The 27,015-nt window shown below is 41.1% G+C and overlaps 1 protein-coding gene across 2 annotated transcripts in view; it reads right to left on the bottom strand.

Moving 5' to 3' along the window:
* PDZRN4 (PDZ domain containing ring finger 4) overlaps positions 1 to 27,015 on the bottom strand; it is a 250,684-nt gene that overhangs the window by 83,588 nt on the left and 140,081 nt on the right. Inside the window, exon 1 of one of the 2 annotated variants that reach the window (XM_069802197.1) lies at positions 21,572 to 21,854. The exons of the other annotated variant lie outside the window; for it this stretch is intronic. Within the exon in view, the coding sequence (XP_069658298.1) occupies positions 21,572 to 21,640 (69 nt within the window). The 5' untranslated portion in view covers positions 21,641 to 21,854. Of the gene's footprint in view, positions 1 to 21,571; positions 21,855 to 27,015 lie in introns of those variants that run through there. 2 annotated transcript variants of the gene reach the window in all.

The raw sequence follows: 27,015 nt of genomic DNA, 5'->3' as shown, positions 1-27,015 counted from the left end.
CTAATATTCACCACCTTTCCACCTTCTCACACTTAGCACATACATTCTCTACATTGCCACTAGATATTATTGGCTAGTGGAAATACAGGGCATATAAACATACATGAACCACAGACACATAAGTAGTGCAATATGCATGAGTTCAGGCCATTTAACATCCAAGGAAAAACAACCAGGGTAATAAACACTAGGAAGGAAAAAGGACACTTAAGGCAAAGGTTATTTATTAAATTAAGGGTTCTTGGATTCTCTGTCTGAGGATCAAGACCATGCATTGCAAAAGGATGCTAATTCTGCAGCTAACGTTCAGACACATTGTACAAGTCCTGTATGTCCTATATTTTTTTTGCATTGTAAAAGCAGATGATACAGGTCAGGGATCTGGTGGTAGATCATAACTTGAGTTGAAGCTGAAGCCTGCAGTTGTCTCTGGGTCATGGATTTTTATATTCTTTGCTTGTGCCAGGCTAAAGATTGAAATATGCTCTACCTGTATGATCTCTCTGTCATTAAAAGTAATGATTTTTTGTTTTTTTTTTTCCCATGGGGAATGAGGCATGAGGAGCAAAACATAGCACAAAATGCATCCATTTCTATTTCACTGGAAAACATTGCGAATGGAAGTGAAAAAAACCCCCCAAAACAGACACAAGGAAATCTCTGATTGGTGCTAACATTTTATACTGCATCTTCAAGAAAGTCATGAGGATTGCTCCGCTGACATGTAGATGCTGCACCTATGGGAATTACCTATGCATAGAAGCTATCACCGATTACCATGCTTTTTCTTCTATTTTTCCTTTACTTGTATACACTCTCCAAAACTCAAAGCAGCCTATTTTAGCAATCATGCCATAACTTCCCTAAACCAAACAAAAGCGAGGGACGCTCGGCTCGCTGTTCTCTAGGCTGCCTTTTCTTCTGCAAAATTTGAAACTTCCCAACAACCTCTCCCCCCACCCTGTCTACTGTCACCCTTAGATGTCATTGAAACGATACTAATAATATTTGTAGCTGGGTATGACACTCAGCCACCAGGAGCAAAGCTATTTGGCGCTGTAATGCAAATGACTGCATTCATCAAATGAGCTTTGTTAGTTATTCATTGTGTTCCTTATCGTTCCTTCCCCAAACCCCGGTGCCTCTGCAGTACGCACGGAGGTGTGTCCGTGGCAGCGTCCCCGCCGTAAAACCCACCCTTATCAGGCAGAGCAGGGCGCTGCGGGGGTGACCTGCCAAGTCACCGCGTCCCCTCTCCTCTCCCTCACCCTTTTGTGCCCAGCCTCGCTCTTTGTCCTCATCCGCGGGATCCGTCTCCCCCTGCTCTGCTCGCCACGCCAGACCCTCTCCCACAGCTGGAAGAATGATTGGCAATGAAAGGGACTCTCGAGAGATCTGTAATTCCCTCCTTCTACCCCATCTCCTCATTTTCCTCCAAAATCGACTGCTCCGAGCAACCTCCTGCAAGGTCGGGCTTTTAAAAAACAACTGCCGCCACAGAACAGCCCAAGCCGTCGTGCGTATCTCGGCAGCCCAGCAGGCCTGCACAGACAGAAAACAGTATTGACAAGTTTGGAAAGGGACAGACGCTGACTCTGATGCAGGCAGGCACTCGGGGCTTTTTTTTTTCATTAAATCTTTCACTGCTTAACACAGTTCAACATATCATTCCGTACCTCCGGAGAAAAGCTTTTGGGGGCTGGAGCCAGAGATTAATCCCTCTGTAATTTCTACTGCTGCTAGCGGTACTAACTGCCAAGGGATTTTGGGCAGAGATAATGGCACTGTTAGCTTGTAACCTAGGTGTAAAAATGGTCTTAATAAAACTGGGATGGTTGAGGCCCCATCAATAACCGCCACACACCAATTTCATTGGCTGTAATAGATGCAATCCATTTGATGTGATACAGGAGGCTCATCCCAATATGGTAATTAACAGAGGCTGGCGAGCTACTCAAAAAATTGTCTACCACAACAGTGAAGCATCCTGAACCATCCAGTCAGTTTAACCTCTAAAACAAATGTAAAGATGTAAAAAGAGCTTTAGTAAGAGGACTGGTCTGGATCTTTCTTCAGTGTAAAATGCAATTAAACAGGGTATAAAAACTGTGTATAATTAAACCAGTTCGGAAGGATTCTGTCAGATATTCCATAATTAATGTTTGTATAAGAACAGATTTTCTGTTTTGCAAGAATCAGCAGATAATCAGCAGTTGATTGTTAACCTGCAAATATGCTGATCCAAGCATAATTATTTTTACACATGTACCTACCCTTCCATGAAAACATAAGCAAGAGACATTTTCCCTACCCAAAGAACTGCTGTAACACCACGAGTCATAATCCCCAAATAACTCCAATTGTATTTTTTCTGTTTATCTTCAGCAGAGTAGTTGTTATCGTTTGGGGCTGGGGGGGGAGGTGGGGTGTTGAAGAGGGTAGAAGCTCTAATTTCATGTTCTTGGCACTCTGTGTGACCTTGAACAAAACTTTTTTGTATACCTTTTTCTCCTTCGCTTCCTTGTCTCAGATCAAGATTACTCTGAGACGGGTAGGTGCTTTGATACTCTGGTTAAGGCAATAGACCTAGAGTACTACTACTACACAACCTCTGCAATGTACCTATTAGATACTTCATGAACTAAGTGCAAAGTTCCTGTAAATCTTTTTTTTTTGGAAAAAGGACAGTACATAAAGATTTCTAGAAGCCAAAGGCTAAAAGAGGAACAGAATACTAGGAACTTATTAGTATGACAAAGAAAACAGCAGATATTTAACACCACGGGACAGACAATTTTCACTGGAAACTCTCATGCTTCCAGTCATCTGTTCTCTCCAGTTTTCAGGAGCCCTCTCACCCGGCTGAATCTTCAATCTGTTTTGCACTAATGGAGCAAGAGTGCTCATCAATGAGTAATTAAAATTATTAACATATTGAAGGTTTATACTGACTTCTATTAAACTTACCTGTGAATTGCCTATATTTCAAGTGAAGATTTTGGAAATACAATAGGTCAGATGTGGGTTTGTTATGCACCATTAGAAAGAGGCCTTGCAATGGTAACAATCAAAGAAATTTTTCCTTGCATACGAGAATTTCCAACTGACTCTTATTTCCACTTATTTTCTTAGACCTCACTGCTCATCCCATCCCATGAGAGTGCTTGGCCTGATGAGCAAGCCATGGTACTTGCACAGCCAAGATGATGAAGAATTGTGCTACATCAGAAAAAAAAATTTAGACATAGCTCTTCATCTCTCTTATTCTTTACAAGGTTGAATTTCAGGGGGAAACATAGTGACAAAGGATGAGGAAAAGGCTGAGGTACTTAATGCCTTCTTTGCCTCAGTCTTTAATAGTAAGACCAGTTGCTCTCCGGGTACCCAGCACCCTAAGGTGGAAGACAGGGAGCAGAATGAGGCCCCCATAATCCAAGGGGAAAAGTTTAGTGACCTGCTACACCACTTAGACACACACAAGTCTATGGGGCCAGATGGGATTCACCCAAGGGTACTGAGGGAGCTGGTGGAAGCGCTCACCAAGACACTTTCCATCATTTATCAGCAGTCCTGACTAACCAGGGAGGTCCCAGTTGACTGGTGGTTAGCAAATGTGATGGCCACCTATCAGAAGGGCTGGAAGGAGGATCTGGGGAACTACAGGCCTGTCAGTCTGACCTTGGTGCTGGGGAAGGTTATGGAGGAGATCATCCCAAATGGCATCACGCAGCATGTACAGGACAACCAAGTGATCAGGCCTAGTCAGCATGGGTTTATGAAAGGCAGGTCCTGCTTCACTAACCTGATCTCCTTCTATGACAAGGTGACCCGCTTAGTGGATGAAGGAAAGGCTGTGGATGTTGTCTACCTAGACTTTAGTAAAGCCTTTGACACCATTTCCTACAGCATTCTCCCAGCGAAAATGGCTGCTCATGGCTTGGACAGATATACTCTTCACTGGGTAAAAAAGTGGCTGGATGGCCAGACCCAGAGTTGTGGTGAATGGTTAAATCCAGTTGGTGGCTGGTCACAAGTGGTGTTCCCCAGAGCTCAGTATTGGGGCCAGCTCTGTTTAATATCTTTATCAATAATCTGGATGAGGGGATGGAGTTCCCACTTACTAAGTTTGCAGACAACACCAAGTTGGGCAGGAGTGTTGATCTGCTTTGAGGGTAGGAAGGGTCTACAAAGGGATCTGGACAGGCTGGATCAATGGGCTGAGGCCAGTTGGATGAGATTTAGTGCTGGGTCCTGCATTTGGGTCACAACAACCCCATGCAACGCTACAGGCTTGGGGAAGAGTGGCTGGAAAGCTGCCTGGCAGAGAAAGACCTGGGGGTGCTGGTTGACAGCCGGCTGAATAGGAGCCAGCAGTGTGCCCAGGTGGCCAAGAAGGCCAACGGCATCCTGGCCTGTGTCAGAAATAGTGTGGCCAGCAGGAGCAAGGAAGTGATCGTCCCCCTGTACTGGGCACTGGTGAGGCCGCACCTCGAGTCCTGTGTTCGGTTTTGGGCCCCTCACTACAGGAAAGACGTTGAGGTGCTGGAGCGTGTCCAGAGGAGGGCAACCAAGCTGGTGAAGGGTCTAGAGAACAAGTCCTGTGAGAAGCGGCTGAGGGAACTGGGGTTGTTTAGTCTGAAGAAGAGGAGGCTGAGGGGAGACCTTATCGCTCTCTACAACTACCTGAAAGGGGGTTGTAGTGAAGTGGGTGCTGGTCTGTTCTGTCAAGTAACTAGTGATAGGACAAGAGGAAATGGCCTCAAGTTGCACCAGGGGAGGTTTAGATTGGATATTAGGAAAAATTTCTTCAGTGAAAGGGTTGTCAAGCATTGGAAGAGGCTGCCCAGGGAAGTGGTGGAGTCACCACCCCTGGAGGTATTTAAAAGACGTGTAGATGTGGCGCTTAGGGACATGGTTTATTGGTGGACTTGGCAGCGATAGGTTAACGGTTGGACTCGATGATCTTAAAGGTCTTTTCCAACCTAAATGCTTCTATGATTCTATGAATAGTCAATAGTAAGGAATCAGCAACCAGTTTCCAAAAGCTGCTCCTAGACTTTGATAACATCTGTTGTTGTTATCAAGTTTGTTCCCATTTATGATCTTATCTCATTTTGATTAGGAGAGCAGTTCTAATGTAGCAGAGAATCCAGGAGTTTACAATAACAATAAAAAAAGATAGCCCTTAAGTCATGCCTGTGTTAATCTGCTACGTATTTTTAGTAACTGTCATTTACCAAGTTGCTTTCCTCTCCCTCCCTCAACTTTTACCAATGATGTAAAATTCACCACTGCGTATATGGCCATCCAAAGCTCAGACAGTTTTTCATGCTCTTCCTCTAGGACTGATAGACCATGATCAGAAAAAAAAGTGCCAAATGCCTGCTGGCACCTTCAGTCAGCTGCCAGGAGCTGGAGAAGTGACATGCTTCATCCCTACAGGTGGTTGTGGTGCGATAGGACTGGCGGAGCATTTGGGGAAAGCTTGCTCAAAGATAACACTTTCCACTTAAATCTGGTTGGCTCCATCTAACAGGGTTTAAGACTGAAGGGTCTATAGAACACTAAAAAAGTTGCCAAAATTGCTTGAAGTTCAATTGTGACAAGTATCTAACTCCTGATAGGGCCTTCGGAAATCCTGGACAAAAGCTGAAAGCAGGAAAGGCAACGATACAGAGGTATAGGATCATGCGAAACTTACTGTATCCAAGATCAACAATATAATTTTCATCTGTATAAAACAAGACTGAGTAGAACAAACTACTCAGCAACCTCTACAACATTCATCATGTCTGTAATGTGTCCGGTGGCTTACCTAACAAAACATCACCGCTGGAGAAATATCTAGGAAAAAGAAAATGTTGTTTATATCCCTGGTATGCTGAATTAGTGAATGACACACAAAACATAATCTAGCTGCACATTTCTTACCCTTAAAAGGGGACATAAATGTATCATAGTGCAGAAAAATCTAAAGGCATACTTACAGAAATGGGAAGTAAAAAGCTGAAGCATTAGATATTCTATTAGCAGAGGGAAAAATCTTTCGATTGGCCACAAACTCCATAGCACAGAAGATTAAATTTTAGTAGAAAATTATCAAATCAGCAGAAAATAAAATTGATCGTTCCCATGCATACTGCAAAAGCAGTATTTTACTGAGAAGACTGAATCCCTCAAATACAACGTAAAAGCTTGCCATAATGACAGATAGTTCTATTACAAAAGGTACTGAGTGCATAATTAACCACTGCTAATACCTACCTGAATATTTGAAAAGAAGAAAAAATTTATTCAAGTGGAATATAAACTATTCATCAAAGCTGCACAAAATATATAAATGAAATTGCTGCAGTGAAAACATGCACTAGTCAGGCTATGTTTATGATCCCCTGACAGAAGATGTATAAATAGGAAAAATTTACCACTCATTCACTAGGGGCTAATGAAGCAGAACTAAGATCACACGCACACCATCACTCAAGTGCAGGACATTTGCAACTTCTCAATTTTATATGGAACTGCCTGTTCAAGTCACATATTCTGTAACAAAGGTCATTTTTTTTGTTTTAGTCTAAACAGTAAACTGTAATTGGCTCAGAAGTTTCATTTTTCTTAAGCTAATGTTAATTTAATGTGAACTCTCTCCACATTCCTGGATACAGGTGACAGAGGACTTTGCTTTCTCAGTTCCCCAGTATCAATCAGTTACATATATCAAGGCATAAAAAGTAATATTTAATTGAAGTTTCCTGCTCTGTAAAATGATTTATACTCTTGGATAAACAGCCACAGCTCTAAACTTTGGGATTTTTTTATAACAGTTCACAAAAATGAAGAAAATCTAACCCCTGTTATGTCCATACTATCCAAGCTACTGCAACTATTTAGCTGCAAATGTGGAAACAGCTAAGTATCCATAATTTAAGAAAACGTTTCTTAGAGCTAAAACATTTGTAAAGGATAATCAGAAGTTTATACTCTGTAGACAGGTGCACGTAAGGTCTAAATTCTCAAACAACGGCAAGTTTCCAATCTCTGAATGTTCATTTAGAGTAACGCAAGCTGCATTACTTTGTCAGCCAATAGAGGCATATGGACAATATTCCTGAGTATACTCTCAGCTCTGAAAGCTGTAACATTTGCCACTCGCAAGTGTAAACATATTTATGAATTTTTAGCATCATCTTATTCTGATGACTTTATTTATCTGCGTCACGTTGTATTTTCTAGAAGCTGTTTGTGAATGAAATACAAATTAATGCTCTTCTCACAGAGAGATTTGAAGTATTGCCCATGAATTTACTTTCACAGAGGTCCTAGCAAAAATGCTGCCCTGTAATTTTAGTCAGTGGATTATCCCTAATACGTTATTTTCTTCCTAATTTATTTACACAGCCCATAATGCACTTAACAAAGATCTTGGTGTGTCAGGTGCTCTGTGAATGCTAAATAGATTAAAAACTACAGGCCTGTTTCTAAGAACAGGAAACACATAGTACCTTGGGCTTCCAGCAGCATGCTAGGAAAATACTCTCTGGAGATGAATTCTGCCTCTGTTCTCCAAATGGGCCCAACGTAATGCCAATCTATAGGAAGCACGACTATATCCTGCTGTAAATACAAATCTCTGCTACACTTAAAAGTATAGAAGTGTCCTTACTTAAAGGTTTAATACCGCGTATTGTTTTCCATAAACACACTTCTACAGATGCCTGAAATAACAGAGAGAAAAACATCTCACAACACCTGAAACTTTGGCCGTGCATCTTTAACTTCACTCTGCCTACAGCTACCTACCCGGAAAGGGATGACCAATATAGCCCTATTCTACAAACGCAACCATGAGACTAACTTGCTCATGCATCATCCTCAGATCCCAGAAGAAAAGCTGTGAGACCGTGTTACTGCACCTGGAGCACGTCCTGCTCGGCTGAGGCCAGCGCGATCCTCTCTGCCTTCTGTGCGGGCTGAACAAAACCCACGCCAGTACGGGGAGGCAAGGCGAACTTCCCGGGTGCAATGCTGTATTTGCTTCTTTAATAGCAAGGTAAAAGACATAACTGTCCACTAGGAAAAAAAACCCAAAACACCAGCCTACCACTGGAACAATATTCACAGTATTTTAACTGCGGGCAGTAAAGTTTTACTCTACATTGCTGTATATATTAGTAATGCCAGTGTGATTTGTATTATTCAAATGACTATACATGTGCTGAGGAGTGGAAAGCAAGCTAGTCAATCAGAATTCAATACTTACTAGTATTGAACGCATCCACGCCATACACAGAAAATGTCTCACTAGAGGAAGAAAAATAGGAATCATAAAGACCTGTTGGTCGAAATGGCTTGAGGAGCCATCTCACAACACTTTGTACACCTGGCACATTTCATTGTGGACAGATTTGCAAATAAATCTTACAGAATGGCTCAGATCGTTCATTCTTTCCCATCTTTTAGTTGTTGCTGAGGTACAAGCAGCAACAACTATGATACTTTATAATTTTGTTTCACCAATGAACAAAGATTGATATGGTAGTCGGAGAATCAAATTAGAAGAAAGAGACAGGAGTAAATACCCTGTCAGTGTTGTACAGTGTTCCTGTGCAATAAAAGGAAATCCAATTTTCTCATCCCTCCTCTTGCATTCAGATTTTCCTCACAACAAAAAGCTAAGCAATTCTCAGTGTCTTCCAAACCAAAATCATGGGAACAACAGCTTTTCTGAAAATCTGTAACCCGAGGCTTAAGGTAGCTTCCAGCTAAAGTCTCCTGAGGTATGGGAAGGTGGGAGGCTGAGACCTATCCCTTCTCAAGTCACACTATAAATTAACAGCACTATTATTTGAATGATGACCTTTCTGCATAGTGCTAAGAAGTGGTTTTCTCTGGCAACAGAATTTATTTGTTGGGACCTATTCCCAGCAGCTGCTGCAGTCATTGCAATCCAGAAGGGTAAGCCAAGGTTTCTATCCCTCTTCCCACCTTTTTCATATCCCACTGAAGACATACGCATGGGAAAGAATTACCATTACAGGGGTGGAAATTTCAAAGCATCAGCTATCTGTTGCATACTTTTGTCCTAAATAAAATACAGGGTGCATTCTGCCACCAGTCCCTTTCCCTCAACTCATTTTAGCACAGAGTAAAAGAGTGGCAATATACCCCTGCACATAAAAGTTTATACCCCTGTTTATCCTTGATTTATTTGCTCAAGTGCCGCTAATGTTAAGGGTGACAATGTGCTTGAATAGTCCAGAGCTGTGTCCTGGTTTCAGCTGGGATAGAGTTAATTGTCTTCCTAGTAGCTGGTACGGTTAAACCACGACAAGCTGTCCTGCACAAGTAGGACCTGACTAAAGGTTCCTTGCATTTTTTGCCTAACTTCCACTCATCTCAGCAGTTCATTATCTGTAAGAATGTTCCTTTAATGAATCCACTCTCAGCTGGAAGTCAAGTAAGCAACTAAAGAGAGCAGGAGAGCTCACAGAGAAATTACTAAATTAAGGTTCTTAAAGTCTTATTTGCCTATTTTAATCCTAATCAAGCTCCACTTCACAAATTACAGATGTGAACAATTGTCTTTAAAACATGGATAAATAATAACCCAAGTGAATCTACTGCCAGCATAAGAATATTATCCACTTCACCATACACCATCTCCAGCCTGAGAAAAATGTTGGACAAAACAACTGGCCTTCAAGCCCATCAGCAGTCTCAAATAATTGTAGATAATGGTATAGGAAACAGTCTTTCAAGACTCAGGGGTCTCTGCATTTCCCAGCCCCAAGCCAAACACACTTTGGGAACTTCAGACAGAGCACCAACTAAGCCTGAATTGCCAAGACAAAGCAAGAAACCCAAATTCCTGCCACAGACTTTTATAAACCCAGAATATATTTGAACTTTGCATGGAAGTAAGCTTTAATGCATACAAGTACGGCTAGGGAAGTGAACAGCTGCATTCAGCACCTACTGAAGTTTCTACAAGAACATCAGAGACCCTAAAGGGGCCCATTATGTTGCATTTTTGGGGCACGCAAGCGCCCATGGTCAAAGACCAAACTTGAAAAAAAGAAATGACAGTCTCATTACTATGCACAAATGGCAAAGAATGGTTGGCTGCTGTATTGAGAAGGCTGTCATATAAGCTATAAATAATCAGATATACCGATCACTCAGGAGCCTTCTCTTTTGATTTTCCTCTGTGTTTTGTCTTTGGTTGTCAGTAAACGTGACATCTATTCTCTCCATTCAGCTGGCTAATGGCCCTCGTCTAACTCTGAAACATTGGACTAGAACTTTGGGAAGCCATCTGTATCCATGAAATAAAGATAAAGGCCATACTACAAAGGCTCTTGTATTTCTAGTCTCCCATTAATTGCCCTGAAAATCTTAGAGTAAGGTGAGCAAGCACTTATCACCAAGCAGAACCTTGTGACATCCCACACAAGCGCTCTCCCAGCGCTCAGGAGCTGTGGCCGAGCAAAGCCCTGTGGGTCCTTCCTCAGAGGAAAGGCCTGGGCTTGTCAAACATGCCTCCATCCTTCCCTGAGAGGGTATTCAGGCATGCTAGCAATATCTCATGGGCAAGATTACCAGAGACAGCTGATATATCTAAAAGAGTCTGTATGTTCACTTATGGTCACAAAATTAAAGGAGAAAATATTGACATAAACTTACTGCTCTCAATGTAACATTGAAATAACAAAATAAGGGACCTGCTGCTAATAAGGATTAATAAATATTAAGTAATAGAGTTAAAAACAGAAATAACTGTTCAATTTACTCCAGATAGCAGTAGAGTCTCATTTGCTCTTTCAAAGGCATAATCAGTTGAAGGGCACATTTTTCTTTTCTTTGTTCTTTCCCATCAATTTTAATGGGTGCAGAACATCAGTCACATGAAATGTAATGGGACAAGAAGATGGATGAGTACATTTGAAGCTACTAGTCACAGGACAGAAAACATCCTGACAAAGTGACACTGGCAGCATACGGTTCAACAATAGAGCCTGGACAATATTTAGTAAGTGAAACTACAGTGCTACATGATTTGGTATTCTCACTGGGCAAAATCTTTCCCCTGTCACTATTAATCATGTTCCCACAGGTCAGACTTTCAAAGACATTCTCCTACTGAACATGACCAAATGACATTTTTAATTCAAGGAAATACGTAAATCTGGGGACAAAGAGGTCATTTGGAGATAAATGGGAACAACCTCCTGTATTGAGAACTTAAAACTACTTCATCAAGAAGGTTTTAAAAGGTTTAGTAAGATTCACAGCTGAGATTTGAAATATATTACGCTTATAGGAGTGAGGAGACACTATACCTATGCTGAACTTATTGACAGCAACAGGACTCCACTACTGATGAACAAATAGCAAAAATCCCCTATTTTTACTAGTGCCTGAAGAAAGCAATACCAATAAATTAGTATTTAGAAATTGCTCCCTACTAAAAAGCTTCTAATTTGCACGGTACAATAAAACATATGAATTAAAGAGCAACATGCCCCACTAGTTATCTGAGAAGAGGTTCTGGGGAAATTGCAAAGGAAATTCCTATCAAAACTGACCTTTAGTGTACGGCAAAGGAAAAAGCAGTCATCCAACAAGCCGAACCAAACCCTTTCTGGACTTTGAGGAAGCATGGGGCTCCAGAGCTGTTGGGAAATGCAGACAGATCTACACTCCACTGCCACGATCCACTTGTGTTATAACTCTACCAATAATTGCTAACTGGATCGATCTAGCATTTTACAATGCTTATTGTGATCACCATCATCATTATTAGACAGTACCATTCCGGTTTCTTCATTAGCCATTTACCGAGATGGCTACAGTTAATCTTTAAAGCTTTAAATAATACAGAACTTTATACCAGAATGGGAAAAGAGAAACCAGGACCTCTTCAAATACACCCAGGAGAGAAAGAATTAGAGCCAGACTTCCAAGTCCCGCTGCCACACTAAATAGGCCCTATGTCTCAATATGCCACAATCACCCATCCAGTGGCATCTGATACCCAGAAAGCAAAAAAACAGCTTTTGGCAAATTCTCTTAGACAGGGCAACATCCCTCTCTGGCATCACAACATACACTGTGAAGGTGATGGTGCTTTCTTTTTCTGACAAGTACCTTGTTGGAAGCTGTTTATACAAACGCTTCTTCCTATATATACTTTCCTTCTCTCCCGCAAGATATGAGACTGCTCCCTAACAAAATCTTCATATGAAGTGTACGCTGGTAAAGAAGATTATACATAGGGAGGAATTTCCCACAGTAAGTCACATATCTCAGAATGGGAAATCCAGAGAGGATGGAAATTCCATGTCAGAAGAAGGTCTGCGATTTCACAAATGGTACACGCAGCTCTGGAAAGCAGAAAACATTTTAAGATAAAATAACACTTGACTCACTTTTGGCTTCCAAATGTCATACTATATGAAATAACACACCATTTTAAAAACTACTGAATATAAGATGCTTCAAAAGTTAGTCAACCTAAATATTTCATTATGATGATATATAAATAATATTCAGACATTTCTGGAAATTTCTTTCCCATGTTTTTCCTGTAAGACCACATTTTGATGAAATATTTTTCTATAAAGCATTCTGATTTTGATGGAATTATATTCCTCAGTGAAACACAATACAGACACCACACACAGTTTCTGGAATTCCCCATTTAGAAACTTATGGATCTGTGTCTTTCCTGATTGTATTAGTAGACTACCTGACGAATTAAATTAAAAAAATGCATAAAACCATGTTGCAATGAGAGATGCCACCCCCACTTTCAGTAACCGTGACCTCTGAGAAAGCATTCCGAATGCTGAACTCTAACTAATAATTGACCCTTTCTTCCATCTTTTCTTGCCATTAAAATTTGTTTTGAGCTGGCAGTTCATATGCCCACGGATATCATGAGGAATCTGAATATTTCACATTCTAGCCATGAGGAAGTCGAAGGCCTGAATAATGATTACTCCCTGAGCAGCTTTCCCTGCAAATCCATCACTATAATATGCAAAAAGCACGTTACAAATACAATCAAACATATTAAATAGGTCAGTCAATTGTTCTGTTATATCACAGGTAACCAAAGATAATCCTTTTCTCGGATTATTTCAGCTGTTCGGCGCTCATAAGGATTTAGCAAAGTTCACCCATTCCCGTACTCCCCTTGGTCCTCAGGACACAGGTCCTGGCACTGCAGTTCATTTTTCTTTCTGACATCAGAAAGCAACTGAACACCTAGTAAGTCTGTGGGTCTTTCCCAGGAGCCTCACCAGTTCGCTGCACACGGACACAGAAGCTGCACATGGACATTTGCAAGCGGGACGGTCCCTGGAGGCATGGCTGTGGACGCAGGGGCAGAACCTGCCATCCTAGCCAGAAACTGGCCGGGGTCTCAAGCACGCCATGACGTGCTGACACAGCCACGGCTGGCTCCTGTTGGCACTGACATCTGTGGACAAGCCCTGAAAGTCCAGAGGCGAACATTTTCCTCCTCCTCAGGGCCATGCACAGCTGCTAGCCCCACACGGGTGGGTCTCAGCCTCACCTCTCAGGCGATGATGCCTACTCTAGACATGCAGAAGACGACCAAACGCTCAATAATTTAGACTTTCTAAACATTATTTTTCAAGTTCATCCCAATTCCTTTTAAATTTCCTAAACTGTAAACTAAACCCGATTGATATTTGCAAACTTTCCTCATTGATCGTAAGTGAGGCTACTTTTAATGAAAAGTGGGTTTTTTTGAAAACAGTATGATTCCAGGAGCTAGAAAAAAAACCAAAAAACCCCCAAACAAACGAAACACCACAACCCCCCCAAATACTAAGAGATATGAAACAAAACAGAATAAATTCTCCAGCTGGGTGAAGAACACAAAAACTAAGTTGTATCTAGACAAATTCAAGATGCTTGTAGACTTTTGCAAAGTGAGCCCTCTCAGGTTCAACTCTGACATTAATACACATGAAGCACAGGAATTCTACATATGACATGATAGTTTAGCAGATTACTCGTTCCACTGTGCTTATGTTGTTTCAGAGGTTAAACTTCATGGCTAAAACCTCTAGGGAATAAACTGCTACTGTACACAATCAGACCACAAAACAAAGGAAAACGAATCTTGTTTGGCTTCACTTTGCTGATTATCAGGGTTTACTTCTGCTGGTTAAAAAAAACCAACAAAAACAAACAAAAGAACAGACAAAAACCAAAAAAACACCCAACGTTCATCCTGGAGGAAAAGGAATGAATTATTTTTTCCACCTGAGGGAAGAAGGATATGTAGAATTTCCTAACTTCCTCAGAGTGAAACAATAAAAACCCGCAACAGTGAGGGTCATGCAAGTTTACATTATCCTATTATGGCCAAATAGCCACACTGTCCTCTGCACGTCCACACCAGTATTTTAAACTAAAATACAAACAACTATAAGAGAGAGTTTGTAGTGCATTATACGAAGACACTGCAATTCCATTTCTAGGTTCAGTCCATGGCATAAAAGCATCCTTCTGACCTGCTGTTTATGATAAAAGAATTATAGATAACCTTTTAACAGTTACTGATGTAATATCCTCTCTTAACAGACTGATTTTTGTTACAAATATTGACTAAAGTAAAACAAATTACAAGCTTATTACACACACAAAATCGCAAGTAACTATCCTCACTGCAGCCACAAAGTTAAGTGTATAAAGAATAATCTGCATCTAAATTTTTAAATTCTTTCATGTCTTGATATTCTGAGGTGACGTTTGCAAACTAGGAAATCCTCTTGCTCCTGAAAAAAACCCCAAATAAAACAAACCAAAAAGATCTTCCTAATAGTATCATCAAACTACTTTGCATGAACCTAGAAGGTGAGAAAAGCCTTTGTGGTTGAACTTACCTAGTGGGTTCAAAGTTATGGGGTAGACAGAAAAGCAAGTACTATTACAGAAAGCTCATGTCCTTTCAAATAACAGGTTAAACACACTCTGAAGTTAAATAGCCTTAAAGGCAAAGATCCAAGCATTTTTCAGTTTCTTTTTTTTTTAATTATTTTTATGAGACCTCACCAAATCCCTAGGGGTGGAAGAACTGCTGGTTATCAGCAAGCCCTGCTGTACATGTCTCCATTAAGCTCTTAGCTCTTGAGAGCAAACTGGTGAAACAACCTACTCACAATTAACTCTTGACATACACTTGGCAGAGTGTTTGGCTGACATTTTAATGCACTCCCCTTCAATGAACCACAAACCAAAAATATTGAACCCCTAAAATACGCTTCTTCAGCAGTTACCAGTCTGTGAATGCTCAACGTAGCAAGATTGGCTAAATCACATCCCATCACTGATGTATAAGACTCACATAAAGATACGTTTTGCATGAGGCCTGAGGATTATACCCATATCAAACCACATCAGGAAGCAAGCCTCAAGAAAGCACAGCTCTGTAAAAAATGTATAAAAAGCTGATCATTAGAAGAATCCTTAATCCCCACTGTTAAATTCAAGATGCCAGGAACAGCAAAATGACAGAGAAAATCATGCTGTTCAGTACCTCAGCCACTTTTTTAGTTTTCATGGCATTGCATATCCCTGCAGATTACTGATATAATCTTGGTGCAGCTTTTTATAGCTGCCTCTGTTGTACCCATCCCCTGAATTCTTATCTCACATACCATTGTCTGCTTTCTTATCTCAGGGCTCTCTCTTTATTCTTACTCTTGAGGTATGCGCAGGAACTATATGCCTTTTACAAGACAGTAAACAAGGACAGAAAATGAAAGTCTGGCCCCAGTGAAGTCAGTGGCAACACTTCAGAGTTTCCTGGATTTTATCAGAAAAAACAAAAGCATTTTATCAAAGGCAGTTGGTGTGAGATCCAAAATATCACTTAGGTACTTAGCATAGAATTCAGGTGTCATGTTCAAAAGAATGAAAATCCTGCTAAGGGGTTTAGGAAATGAGATGACGACTTCCTTACATGCCTACTTGTACGCATGGGTGTCTTCTCCACAGCCACCATCCATCCGGGCGGCCAGACCTGGTTATTTTAAGCAGCCTACATGTCCCCAGACCAAATTCCCATGCCACAATCCTCCAAGGACTCCTCAGGGAGCCTTCACACCTAAACACAGCTCTGTGGCGAGAGACTCAATCCAGACAAGAGGTGGCCTTTCAGGCATTATCTTCTCTTTTAAGCAACTGGCTTGTGGTGACTCAAAGCACAGAGCAGAGGCGTGGGTGCCCGGAGCTCTGGGGACGGTTACCACTGGGCGGGCAACACTCCCTAGGTCCGCAGACCAGTATCCAGTGTGGGATGGTGAGCTCCTCCACCAAGAACAAGAGCTCTGTTGTTAGCAATGCCCCAACACTGGTGTCTCCTTGAGTACAGCCTGTAGAAACGTTATGGCAGTGGCATTAGTTATTTGGATGAATGCTGCTCAATTATCAGTGTAAAGTAAATAAGCAAGGAAACAGAAGAACCACGAAAGCTGTGTCTGCTAACCACAAAGACCGTCTCTTATCTGTAGGAGAAATCAACTTTTATGAACTCGGTTTTTAAAGTCTTTTTTGGTGCTGTAGAGGTTCTTTAAGCAGATTCCAAGCAAGCTTCTAGGACGTGGCTAGAAACATGACAAGCTTTACTTGATTATATTTTTAGCATAAATACATTGCTCTACTAATACGAGGCTGCAGCTTTGAGGGGAACTACTTACAGCAGAGCTCTAAAATTGTTCAGTTAAACTGAGAGGAAACAGTACTCCTACAAGTTTGTTGACTTCTTCAACACCTCAAAATTAATTTCTGCACTTCTCAAACAGATAAATCAGTATTCAGAAGAGCTGCTTAGAGAAAATACAAATCAGGGGGTTCCCAATTGTTTTGTTTAAAAATTTAGAGAGAAGCAAGAAGGAAAAGCTAGGAAATGCAGTAAGATCAAACCAGATCTACTTTTGCTACTGATTTAATTCAACTCAGATAATTCAACTAATTTCCAGACAATTGAATTTAGAATTTTCTCCTTTCATGTTCTCCAGAGGTAAAAGTGTCCTGCCACAGAATTTCTATTAAAAATGGAACTTAGATATAAACGGACCCAAAAATGTGTTTGTGCTGATTCGTGCAGCACAAGATAGTACTTTCCCATTGCTGGTGAAATTCATGAGGAGCATTTGGAGGTGGCACTGATACCCAGCAAACAAAGATGATGCAAAAGCTGCCAGCAGGTATCTCCAGAAAAGAATGAGAGCTAATGGCAAACACAGCACCGAGGAGTTATGTAAATATCCCACACGGTATAAGTACCAAAAATGTATGCTAGTGGCTGGAGGTTGGTTCAGAAGGAAAATAAGGATCACATCATCTAGTCTATTTAATCCTTTGAATAAACCCAAACTTCATCAAGACCAGAGAAGGCAGGTGCCAGTGACAGGGAACGCTGCTTGGTCCCCAGTCTTCTCTCCTATTCCAATGCCAGCTATAAGCAGCATCTCCTGAAAAATACAGAAGTGCCTCTGCTGTTTCAGTGGGCAGGCTTGATGTCTCTCTTGTGAACACCTTTGAAATTCAAGAGGTGTACCACTAAAACTCAGGACTTCAAGTAGCCTAAGGGATATCAAAATGAACATAAAATCAGAACTCTGAACTGGTGAAAATTTGAGCTTTAAGCTAATTGTGGAAACCAACATGAGAAGCAAACTGCATAATCAGTCTTCAGAGGATTTAAAAACACTGCAAGCAGGCTCTACTATCAACTCAGGTCAAATGTAAAATATAAATGTGCAACCTTCTAGTTTTAATCCCAGCTCTGCCACTGACTTTGTGAGCCATCCCAGATTGCTTCTGCTTACCCTTCTAGCTCTTCTTTCTCCCTTTCGATTCTGAGCTCACCTGAGCCAGGACTGCTTCTTAACATGTAACTCAAAAAAGAAGTTCACACTGGTCTTGAGTTGACCTCCAAAAGTACTGTGTTCTCTCTCTCTCTCTCCCCCCTTTTTTTCATCTGGGTTAACTTCACATTTTGAAAACAAAGCATAAAAATTCCAGCAAACGGAAATGATTTCCATATGATATCCAGAGAATTCTGTGAAAAATTTGCATTTCCTTGAGTCTCACACAAGGCTACTGAAGATCACTGCTGACAATTGATCAGATGGTGTTTCAGTTTCATTCCCTCCAATCCTGGCCGTATTTCTCTTACTCTTTCCGCTAAAGAGGAAGAGTCCTCATCATGCAGCTAATAAATGACTTAAGCTCACTTCTTTCACCCCAACAGCACGAGAAAAAAATCAGCTGAGAATGGCAGAGGTCTGCTGCTAATGGACATGGGCACACACCAGGTCCCACCTTCTCTAAGTGACTCGACGTAGACTTCCTGGCTGCACCCTCATTAGCTCAATCCTGCTTATACAGCACACAGGAAATAATAATAATAAAGTGCCCCACAAAGTAGCACGTAGGGCCATAAATTTCAAATTGAGACATCTTCCATTTCTCCACTGGTAGGCATATGGAGAAGAGAACTTGGGGGGGTGCTGCGCCTGATACCTTCTCACGGTGAAGTCAAGAAGCGACGCTGAGCCATCCTCACGTCCTGAGAACAGGTGAAGAGGCACTCAGCAGCACAAGGGTCCTTCATCAACGTGTAGTGGTATCTCAAAAGCTTTCATTCTTAAAACATGACTATTTGACTTTTTGTTTTAATGCCGATGCGCACGTGCGAGACACGGTTATCAAAATAAAAGCCTCCCTGGTGCAAGCAAATGCTGGTTTTGGAGGGGGCCTCCATGGTCTCCGAACTGCTATCTCAGTGAAAGGCAAACGAGCCTGGAGGAAGGGGGTGGGGGGAAGAGCGAGGAATTATACATATTCTAACAATGTCTTCATTTCCCAGCAGCTCTACAACAAAAAGCTCTCCGGTGCTGAATCTGACCTCACTACAAACAGTAGCAGAAAACATGCCTCACTGTAAGCGCTTGCACGGTTTTCCTCTGCAAACATGCTTTCCTTTGTTTACTGTATTTTTAAGTACATGAGTGCACAGACCACCCACAGGATCAGGTAGCCTAGTGCGGGAAAGGTGAGAGATGAGGCTAGGATTGCTTCCTTATATGAATATAAATTAATCTATCTGATCCACATATGCTAGTGAGCCACAGCTCATCCTCAGTCAGTTCATGTCCCTGACAGGCTAACTTGTCCCAAGCTCTCCAGAAATCATGCAGATGAAAGAGCCAAGGCTGTGGTATAGGAATTACAGGACTGGAGAGTTAAAAAGGGATTTGCAAATCAAGTAGTAATGCCTGCCTCAGCTTAATTTAATTTATCGTATTCTACTGCTGCTCCCCCCACCCCCAGCAGCAAATCAGTATTGTACACAGGAGGAGTTATGGTGCGAGGTACTACCTGATCTCTACTGTAGCACCTGGTTAAAAACATGCTCAGTATCCTTTGGGCTCTGACCTGCATACACGGAAACAAGATAGGGATGAGTTTACAGATGAACACGGGATCTGGCAGCGAGCACACTAAGTCATTTCTCTGCTCTCCTCCTGCACCTTATCAGTGACATTTCCCTAACAGCACAAGATGCAGCACCAGGCTCGCTGCATTTCAACTCCCCAAGGAAACTCGCTCAGATCCTCCCAGGGATTACACTTTATCTGGCAAGTACCAGAGTAAAAAAGTGAAAGCCTTCGTTCATTTGGCACCTTGGTTGTTCACAGCCACAGACACTCCAACTTAACAGCAGAGAAGATAACAGGTAAAGGGAAGAATTCCTCCAGAATCTCTTAAAACCCCCACCTTCGGGTTTGCTGACCATTTCAATAGCATTTATTACTATGCATCATTACTGCAAGGACTATTTTGAAAATGCATTCGCTCTAAACCAGGCACAGCCTCTTTTTCCCCTACACACACGCAGCCCTTTAAGAAATGTCTAATCCCCTTCACAGCACAACCTGCATTTCTTATTCCCTGGCACAGAAAAGCAGACACCGACCTGCTCCGCTCTCACCATTTTATACTTTCCCATCAGTTTGGCAATCCAGAGCTGGGGAGGGGGAAAGGGAGGAGAAGAAAATGTACTGCTACGCTTTTCCCTGTGCTACTGCTGCAAGAAAACACGATGATGGCATTACGACGAACTATTGAACTAAAGGGAAGTGTTCCACCTAGAGACCGTCTTCACCAGGCAAGGCAACGGGCAGGTTACCTGCAAACGGACGCTCTTTTAGGATTGAATACACCTGCTGGTTCGGTGGTAAAAAATGATGCAGAGGCATTGCCCCCAGTACTAATTAACAATGTTAATCTTCTTCTTCCTCTCTATGGTGATAAAAAGAGTCATTTTTATATTTAATTAATGCAGAGGATCATTTTGGAAACTGGCTAATGAGGCTCTGATCACATTACCATGAAAATGTGCATTAACACCACAACTGAGGAGGCTGCTTCATGTGTAGAGAATCCACTTTGTAATTAGCCCACTGTGAAATGAATCACGTCAGGAGGAACTCGGAGGGAACCAGTCGGCAATGGGCACTTATCTGCTGCTGTGCCAATAGACCACCAACACCGTAAGCTGGTTTTTTCTCCTCCGCGCTGCCTGTCAGCAGCAGCGCAGTCCAAAACTGCGAGCGTTCAGCCTCCGTCAACAGCAATGTGTCAAAGCCAGGACAAATTATAGAGAGGGAGAGAACAGATGCTGAAAGGCACTAAACTTTAGTATGTGAGGGTCTGCTGTGCCAAGAGGAAAAAACCAAACAAAAAGCTGCAAATCAAATACTGATTCAATAGGATCCAAGCAAAAATTAGGGGCTATTATGGTAAGTGCTTGTTTCATCTTTTCTCATCTTATTCTGAAGGAGCTGGGACCACGGTAGCAGCACACTGCTACTCACACTGCTACGATGCTGAAAGAGACACCAAAATATCTAGATGGGATTAAGATCTTTGTCTAGTAGTAAACAGAACTAACACACACACAATGAAAGAACAAGCAGCACACCTCACCCGTGGAAACCCTGTTGTACTCAGTACCTGTTTAAAGGTGACAAGCACGTTTCAGAATCATTTCAATTTTAATTAATTAATCTCAAAATTTAACATACTTCTTGGCCACCACAGACATGCCATAAAAACTTTGTTCCTTAACTTAGAAATGCCTGAGATGACAGACCTAACGCTTTCAGAGGCAGCCGTGCAACTTATCTGAAATCAGTCTTATTACCAAAGCCAAGGGCTCCCTTAAAACATCCCCGATACGGTTCAGTGAGACTGCTGCTATATGACTGACATCTTGGCAGAAGATGCACAAAAATGTTAAAAGAATCCCACAGGAAGTCATCTGAAGGGGGAGTGGCAAATGAGCAGAAAACAACAGGCACCCAAAATACTAATAATTACCCCCCACCCCCCCAAACAACTTAGCAATTTTGCAAAGGGAAAAAAAAAAAAAGGCACAGCAAAACAAAAGCCTCTCTACTTACTCTCTGTAAAGAACACCCATTTTTACTCTGGAGATGCTAGTAATATCCTCTGCACTCACCTGTGAAACTTCATAGAGCAGTTTGTAGTGCTCCTCTCTCTTCTGAAAAGTGCACAGATTGCAGCCCATCCTAATAAGCAACACAAGAGCAAAGCCTCTAATTTCCCCAGCACTGAAAGGCAAATGCACTGACAGGGAATCACCCTCCAGACTTGACTACTGTTTTTCATCAGTCACTCCAGCCCCGAAACACAGGCACGCCACTGTTAGCTGGAAGCACAAGGCAGGGCAGTGTGTAGCAGCATGCTCTTCTTCCCCTTCCCTAACTATCTTACACTCACGTATACACACACAGAGTTTCGACTCAGTTCATGGCAACACTCCCCCTGTCTCTGCATCAGTGCACATGACTACACAGATTCTCACTCATGAATATTAATAGCCTCTCATTGATTATTTATGACAGAATGTGTTAGCGGGGAGGGGTGTCATAGCTGCTGCTGATGACAGATGAATATTCACTAATTAAGAAGCAAATGTACTGTGGTTAAACAAAATTCACTTGTGTCAATACCATCTCTGTTTATTAAGGTTAGAGGGACTAAGCCTCATGTATTTCACCCGCACTTGCCTTAATTTTTACAGTAATTGGGAGACTAATTCATGAACGGGGGTGGGAAAGGCACAAGTCAAGTCTTATGTTAGGTCTCCACCTTGTGCAACAGGGATCACGGAATATATTTAAAAACATTGGCAAGCGTTTTAGGAGTGTGCTTGTGAAACCTGAGCTGATGTTGCTAAAAATTGAAAGCAAAGAAGGAAGAAGAGAAAATTAACCCAGATGGCTATACTGCTAGCTTCACCTTTGACATTGCCAAATGTAGCCAAAATTCCAGTGTACTCATAAAAGGCATGCGGCTATAACAACTCGTCATATGTATCCAGTATATGTGGAAATGCAGGTGTGCCTGATCTGGTGCTTTTTGCATATATACTCACATTGTACTGTTTATTAAATAATCTCGCGTTCAAGTCTCTTCTGGCATGTAAAACAGATTAATAGTAATAATAGCCCCAATTTCTAAGAAACGCAACAGATATACCCTCTTGGACTCCTAGATATCAAAGCTTTTATTATAACATGCCATTATATCTAATTTTACCATTTGTAAATTAGATTTGAATGGGTCCACAATTCTCAATGTGTGTATAAAGGCAAGGATGCATTTAAAATTAAACCCACATGTTAAATATTAAGGCCAAAGGAAATCACACTTAATTCCAGGCTGACGTTAATTCCTATATTGTATATCATGTAATCCATTGGTAGTTATGCAAGATACCCAAGCCAAGACAAACCGAGACAGAAAAGAAAAAAGTTGGTTTTGTTTTATCACTCCTTTCTCAGCAACTCTGCTAATCAAGAACTATGTCCTTGTTTCAAAGCATCTTTAATCTGGAGGGGATAGCAGGTGGGATCCAAAGCAGAAATAATTACTTGGAAACCAATGAAACCAGTTAGTTAAGATTGACACTGGGCCCTAAAGAGTTGTAATTACTAAGCACTGATGTACAGCTACTATTTTTTTGGGGGGGGGGGGGGGGGGGGCAGGGGTGCCGTTTCCTAAAAGTGCTTTGTCAAACATTTAAAATCGATAACAGGAAATGATTGTAATGAGCACTAATTGTTAACAAATTGGCTTTGCATCTAGCAGCACCTCAAACACCACCAACACCGGGTAGGCAAGCAGATCAACAATCACGTGCTGCTTATCAGTCCTGCCCCTTGGGATGTAATAATCCGATTTTCTGGGCCTTAATTTTACCTAACAGCCGGGATGAAAGCCAAGCAGAGAAACCTATAGGAAAAATGGGACCGTTACTGCGAACTCTGCGTATTAGTAAAGTTTCCTAGAACCTCTATGTAAAATTACAGATAGGTTGAGACTAAATCTTAATTAAATTTCATCTCCTTTAATAAATGAGCAGAGTCAGGAAGAATCAAATAATGACCATTAACAGAGCAAGCTCTTCTCGTATCAGCTTCCAGCACTGTCCTGAAACATAACAGCAAGATTAATTTTTATTTGGTGGAAGAACCTGAGCAGGCAAGTTTGGTTCTGAGCTTCCCAAAGTCCAAGGGTTTCAAAGCCGAACCACAGAGGCGGGTTCATCGTTGTCAGAAAGAATCAGCCTCTGTTCTCCTCTTCCACACTCCCATGAAATGCTGTTCATGCTGAGAGGTTTAAACCCATGAAGCAAACATCAACTCAATCTTTGAAGGTTTCTATATTGTGAGGTGCAGAAGGATTCTCAGATGTGTAAATTCTGAACTTAAGAAAGTCAGATCAATGAACTAGACAACAGTCATGCAAGGACAACCATGCCATCTTTCGATGAAAGTGTTCCTACTTCCACTGACACAACTTCTCCCTCTGACACGTACACAGTCTGAAAGCTAAACTACATTCGTAAAAGGAGACATGATTTACCCTGCTATATTTTTGATAGTCCTTTAAAATTAGTCTTTAAAAAAAGGGAGGGGAGGGGGGAGGATATATTACTACAGGAATCCAGTTGTATAGGTACAAGAAACAAAGAAACAACAACAACAAAAACCAACAGAGAAAATAAGCAATGGAAAACTAGAGTTAATCTTTCAGCAGTTTCCCCTGACAGTCTCTTTTTTCATTGCTCTTCCTCTGGTTCTTTTGTTTCCTTCTCTGAAGCCGACATAGGCTTCTCCGTTCATTTATCAAGTGCCTGCCCTCTGCCCATACAGAGAGTAAAAGGGCTCCGTCTTCTGCTTCTGCGGCCACTAATGGCCACAATCTGCAGGGCTGAACAGATTTATTTGAGAAGGATAGGTGCACTTCCAGGTTCAGATTTATTTGAGAAGGATAGGTGTACTTCCAGGTTCTTGAGCACCATCTAAACGTCCCACTTTGATTTTACATGAGGTCAAAATACTAAACTTTGTGCAGCACAAAATGACATTCAAGGCAAAACTTGATTGAACTAATGACTAAAATGAAATATAGGATGTGCTTTCGTCAAGTTTGATGTTGGGGAGAAAGCAATCTTTTTCTTTCCTTCCTTCTCTCCCTCCTCTTAATCCACCTCCAGCATCAAATTTGTAGCTAAAGGGACCAAAAAGGTACTAAAACATAATCAAGTAATTCTTATTCTACATGTAATTCAAAGATATTTGAATAATTCAATGCTTTTCTTGATTGTGGAGTTCTCCATGTTCATCACCTACAATTTAATGTTACCATAAAGACTAAAATCATAATTTATAGTCAAACCAGGAATGCAATAATGCAAAGGGATAGAGTTTAATTTCAGGAGAGTTACAGCAAAATTTCTGTTAACATTTTCAAACAAGGTGCCCTTGTTTAGGTCCCCTAATTCATTTTAAGTATCTAGGAGATGACTTACACATTTGGTATATAGTTTCCTCACTGAGATATAGAAGCATCTAATTATAAGCACCCATGCTTGAAACTTGATCATTGAAAAAATTTCAAGGCAGTGACAGTACAAATTAAAGGCCGCTCACTCCTTTGTATCTTCTTTATCACACAGCTAAAAAGCATATAATAAAATATAACATTGCTTTTAAGTGAGGATAATGAAGTTGTTGGTCCAAACTCAGTGGTGAAACCCAACGAGGCAAATGCAGAATTCCAAGTTTCCTTTGCATCCCTTGAATGGACACATTCCTCCCGAATTTACCAACCACGCTGCATTTACTCTATAAATTTGGAAGATTTACCAGAAATTTAGCTCACAGAATACATGGCAATGCAATTTATAGTCTTAGAGCTGCATACCTGTAAACCAAAAATATCATAAGAAAAAGGGAGTTGGAGAAACCCTTTGCTTATCCCCACTGTCCTAAACAAAGGCTCGAACTCTTAAGGCTTGATCTCAGTCTGGCCAGATCTTTTAGTTTGTGATAATTAGTGTTTTTCGTAAAGCCCCACCTGCTGGAAAATCAGGTGACTGTATGCATAGTCAGTTTGCATATTAGAAAAACAAGGAATTTTCCAGCCCTATGATTGCAGAGAAAAACTTAAAAACCTTCAGTAAATGTAACCCAAAGACTCAGAATTTGCATACAAGCTAACCAGCTTGAACTCTAAAATAACATAATGTATATTACTCAGTAGGCTAAATGAAGGTGCAAACTATGGAAGTACGGATTCATTGAAATGGGCCTAGGCTCCATTAAAATGGATTTTTGCAAATATAAAAAACTGGAAAATTTAACCACACTCTCTACAAAATATAATGAAAACCTATCTCAAGGTAAAAATGCACTACACGTTTTCCACAGACATCAGAACATATTTACAAAGCGCACGATTAAAAAACATAAGAATGTGTATCTACAATAAAATGCAACATTTGCAGGAACATTAATTTACATCCATAGGAAAGACACTTGCTTAAACTCATATCCTTTAGCACAGCCACTGAGACTTCACGCACTGCCCAAAGTCACAGCAAGAATAAGGGTGGTAGGAGAAAAGACAGGACATAGCATTCCCATGTTCGGTATTTCCTAGAAGGATTGTAGTTTATCTGAAGACTATCCAGGTCTACCTGATTGTAAATCAAATGGGCTTCGTGTGTGAAATCTTCCATTAGGCTCAGATGCCTCCTGGAAGGTAGGGAGCACCTACAACATCATATGACACAAGTCCAGTCTATTGATTTTTTTTTTTTTTTTTTTCCATCCGTGGTTAAATTAACACAGATCTATGGGATTCCTGGTCCAAAATGTAAATACATGTCTAGAGAGAAACAGAAAGCAAGCACATGAGGCACCTTCTCTGCCACGATTGCTTACAACACAAGAGTTACTCATCCCTTTTGTTCTACACAGGGGAAAAAAAAAAATAAAATCTAATGAACCTTTGTTTATCTACCACTCCCATGTGAACGGTCTGGCTAGCTTTCTTTGGGAAAAGTACCATTCCTTTTCCAGGTCTACTGGCCAAACTTCAGACTAAGATACCTTTTTTTCTCTTTTTGCAAAGTTTCATCCAGGATATTCTTTTCTGAGGTTTTTACTCTGAGTGGCTTCCTTATTGTTTCTTAAACTGCTGCCATAATGAATTACAGAAGTGTTGCAGAACACCAAATAATGTCTATACTGAACTTTAAGGCCTTGGGAATGCATAAAGACATCAAATGGACGGTGTCAGTTAAATTGAGAAAATCGGCCAATGCTGGCCCTAAGACTCTTCTCTAAACTAAGGACTTGGGGTTCACAAATTCTAAAAGAAACTAGACTTTCTCTTGACTTTCTCTGTCTCATCAGTTAATTATAAGGAAACTATCTGACACATCTTTACTTTTTTTTAACCATGTGATCATGTGAAACCAGACCGATAGCTCTTTACTGCACTACAGAGTTTCAACACTATGGAGTGTACAGAGTAGAATTACTCATAAATGAGCTTGAAAGGATTTAAAGGAAATGACAAAATTTT

The sequence above is a fragment of the Haliaeetus albicilla genome, chromosome 14 (genome assembly GCF_947461875.1).
Source record: "Haliaeetus albicilla chromosome 14, bHalAlb1.1, whole genome shotgun sequence".
Taxonomy (NCBI): domain Eukaryota; kingdom Metazoa; phylum Chordata; class Aves; order Accipitriformes; family Accipitridae; genus Haliaeetus; species Haliaeetus albicilla.
Note: the sequence above shows the minus strand (reverse complement) of the source record. Positions and strands in the feature narration are given on the sequence as shown.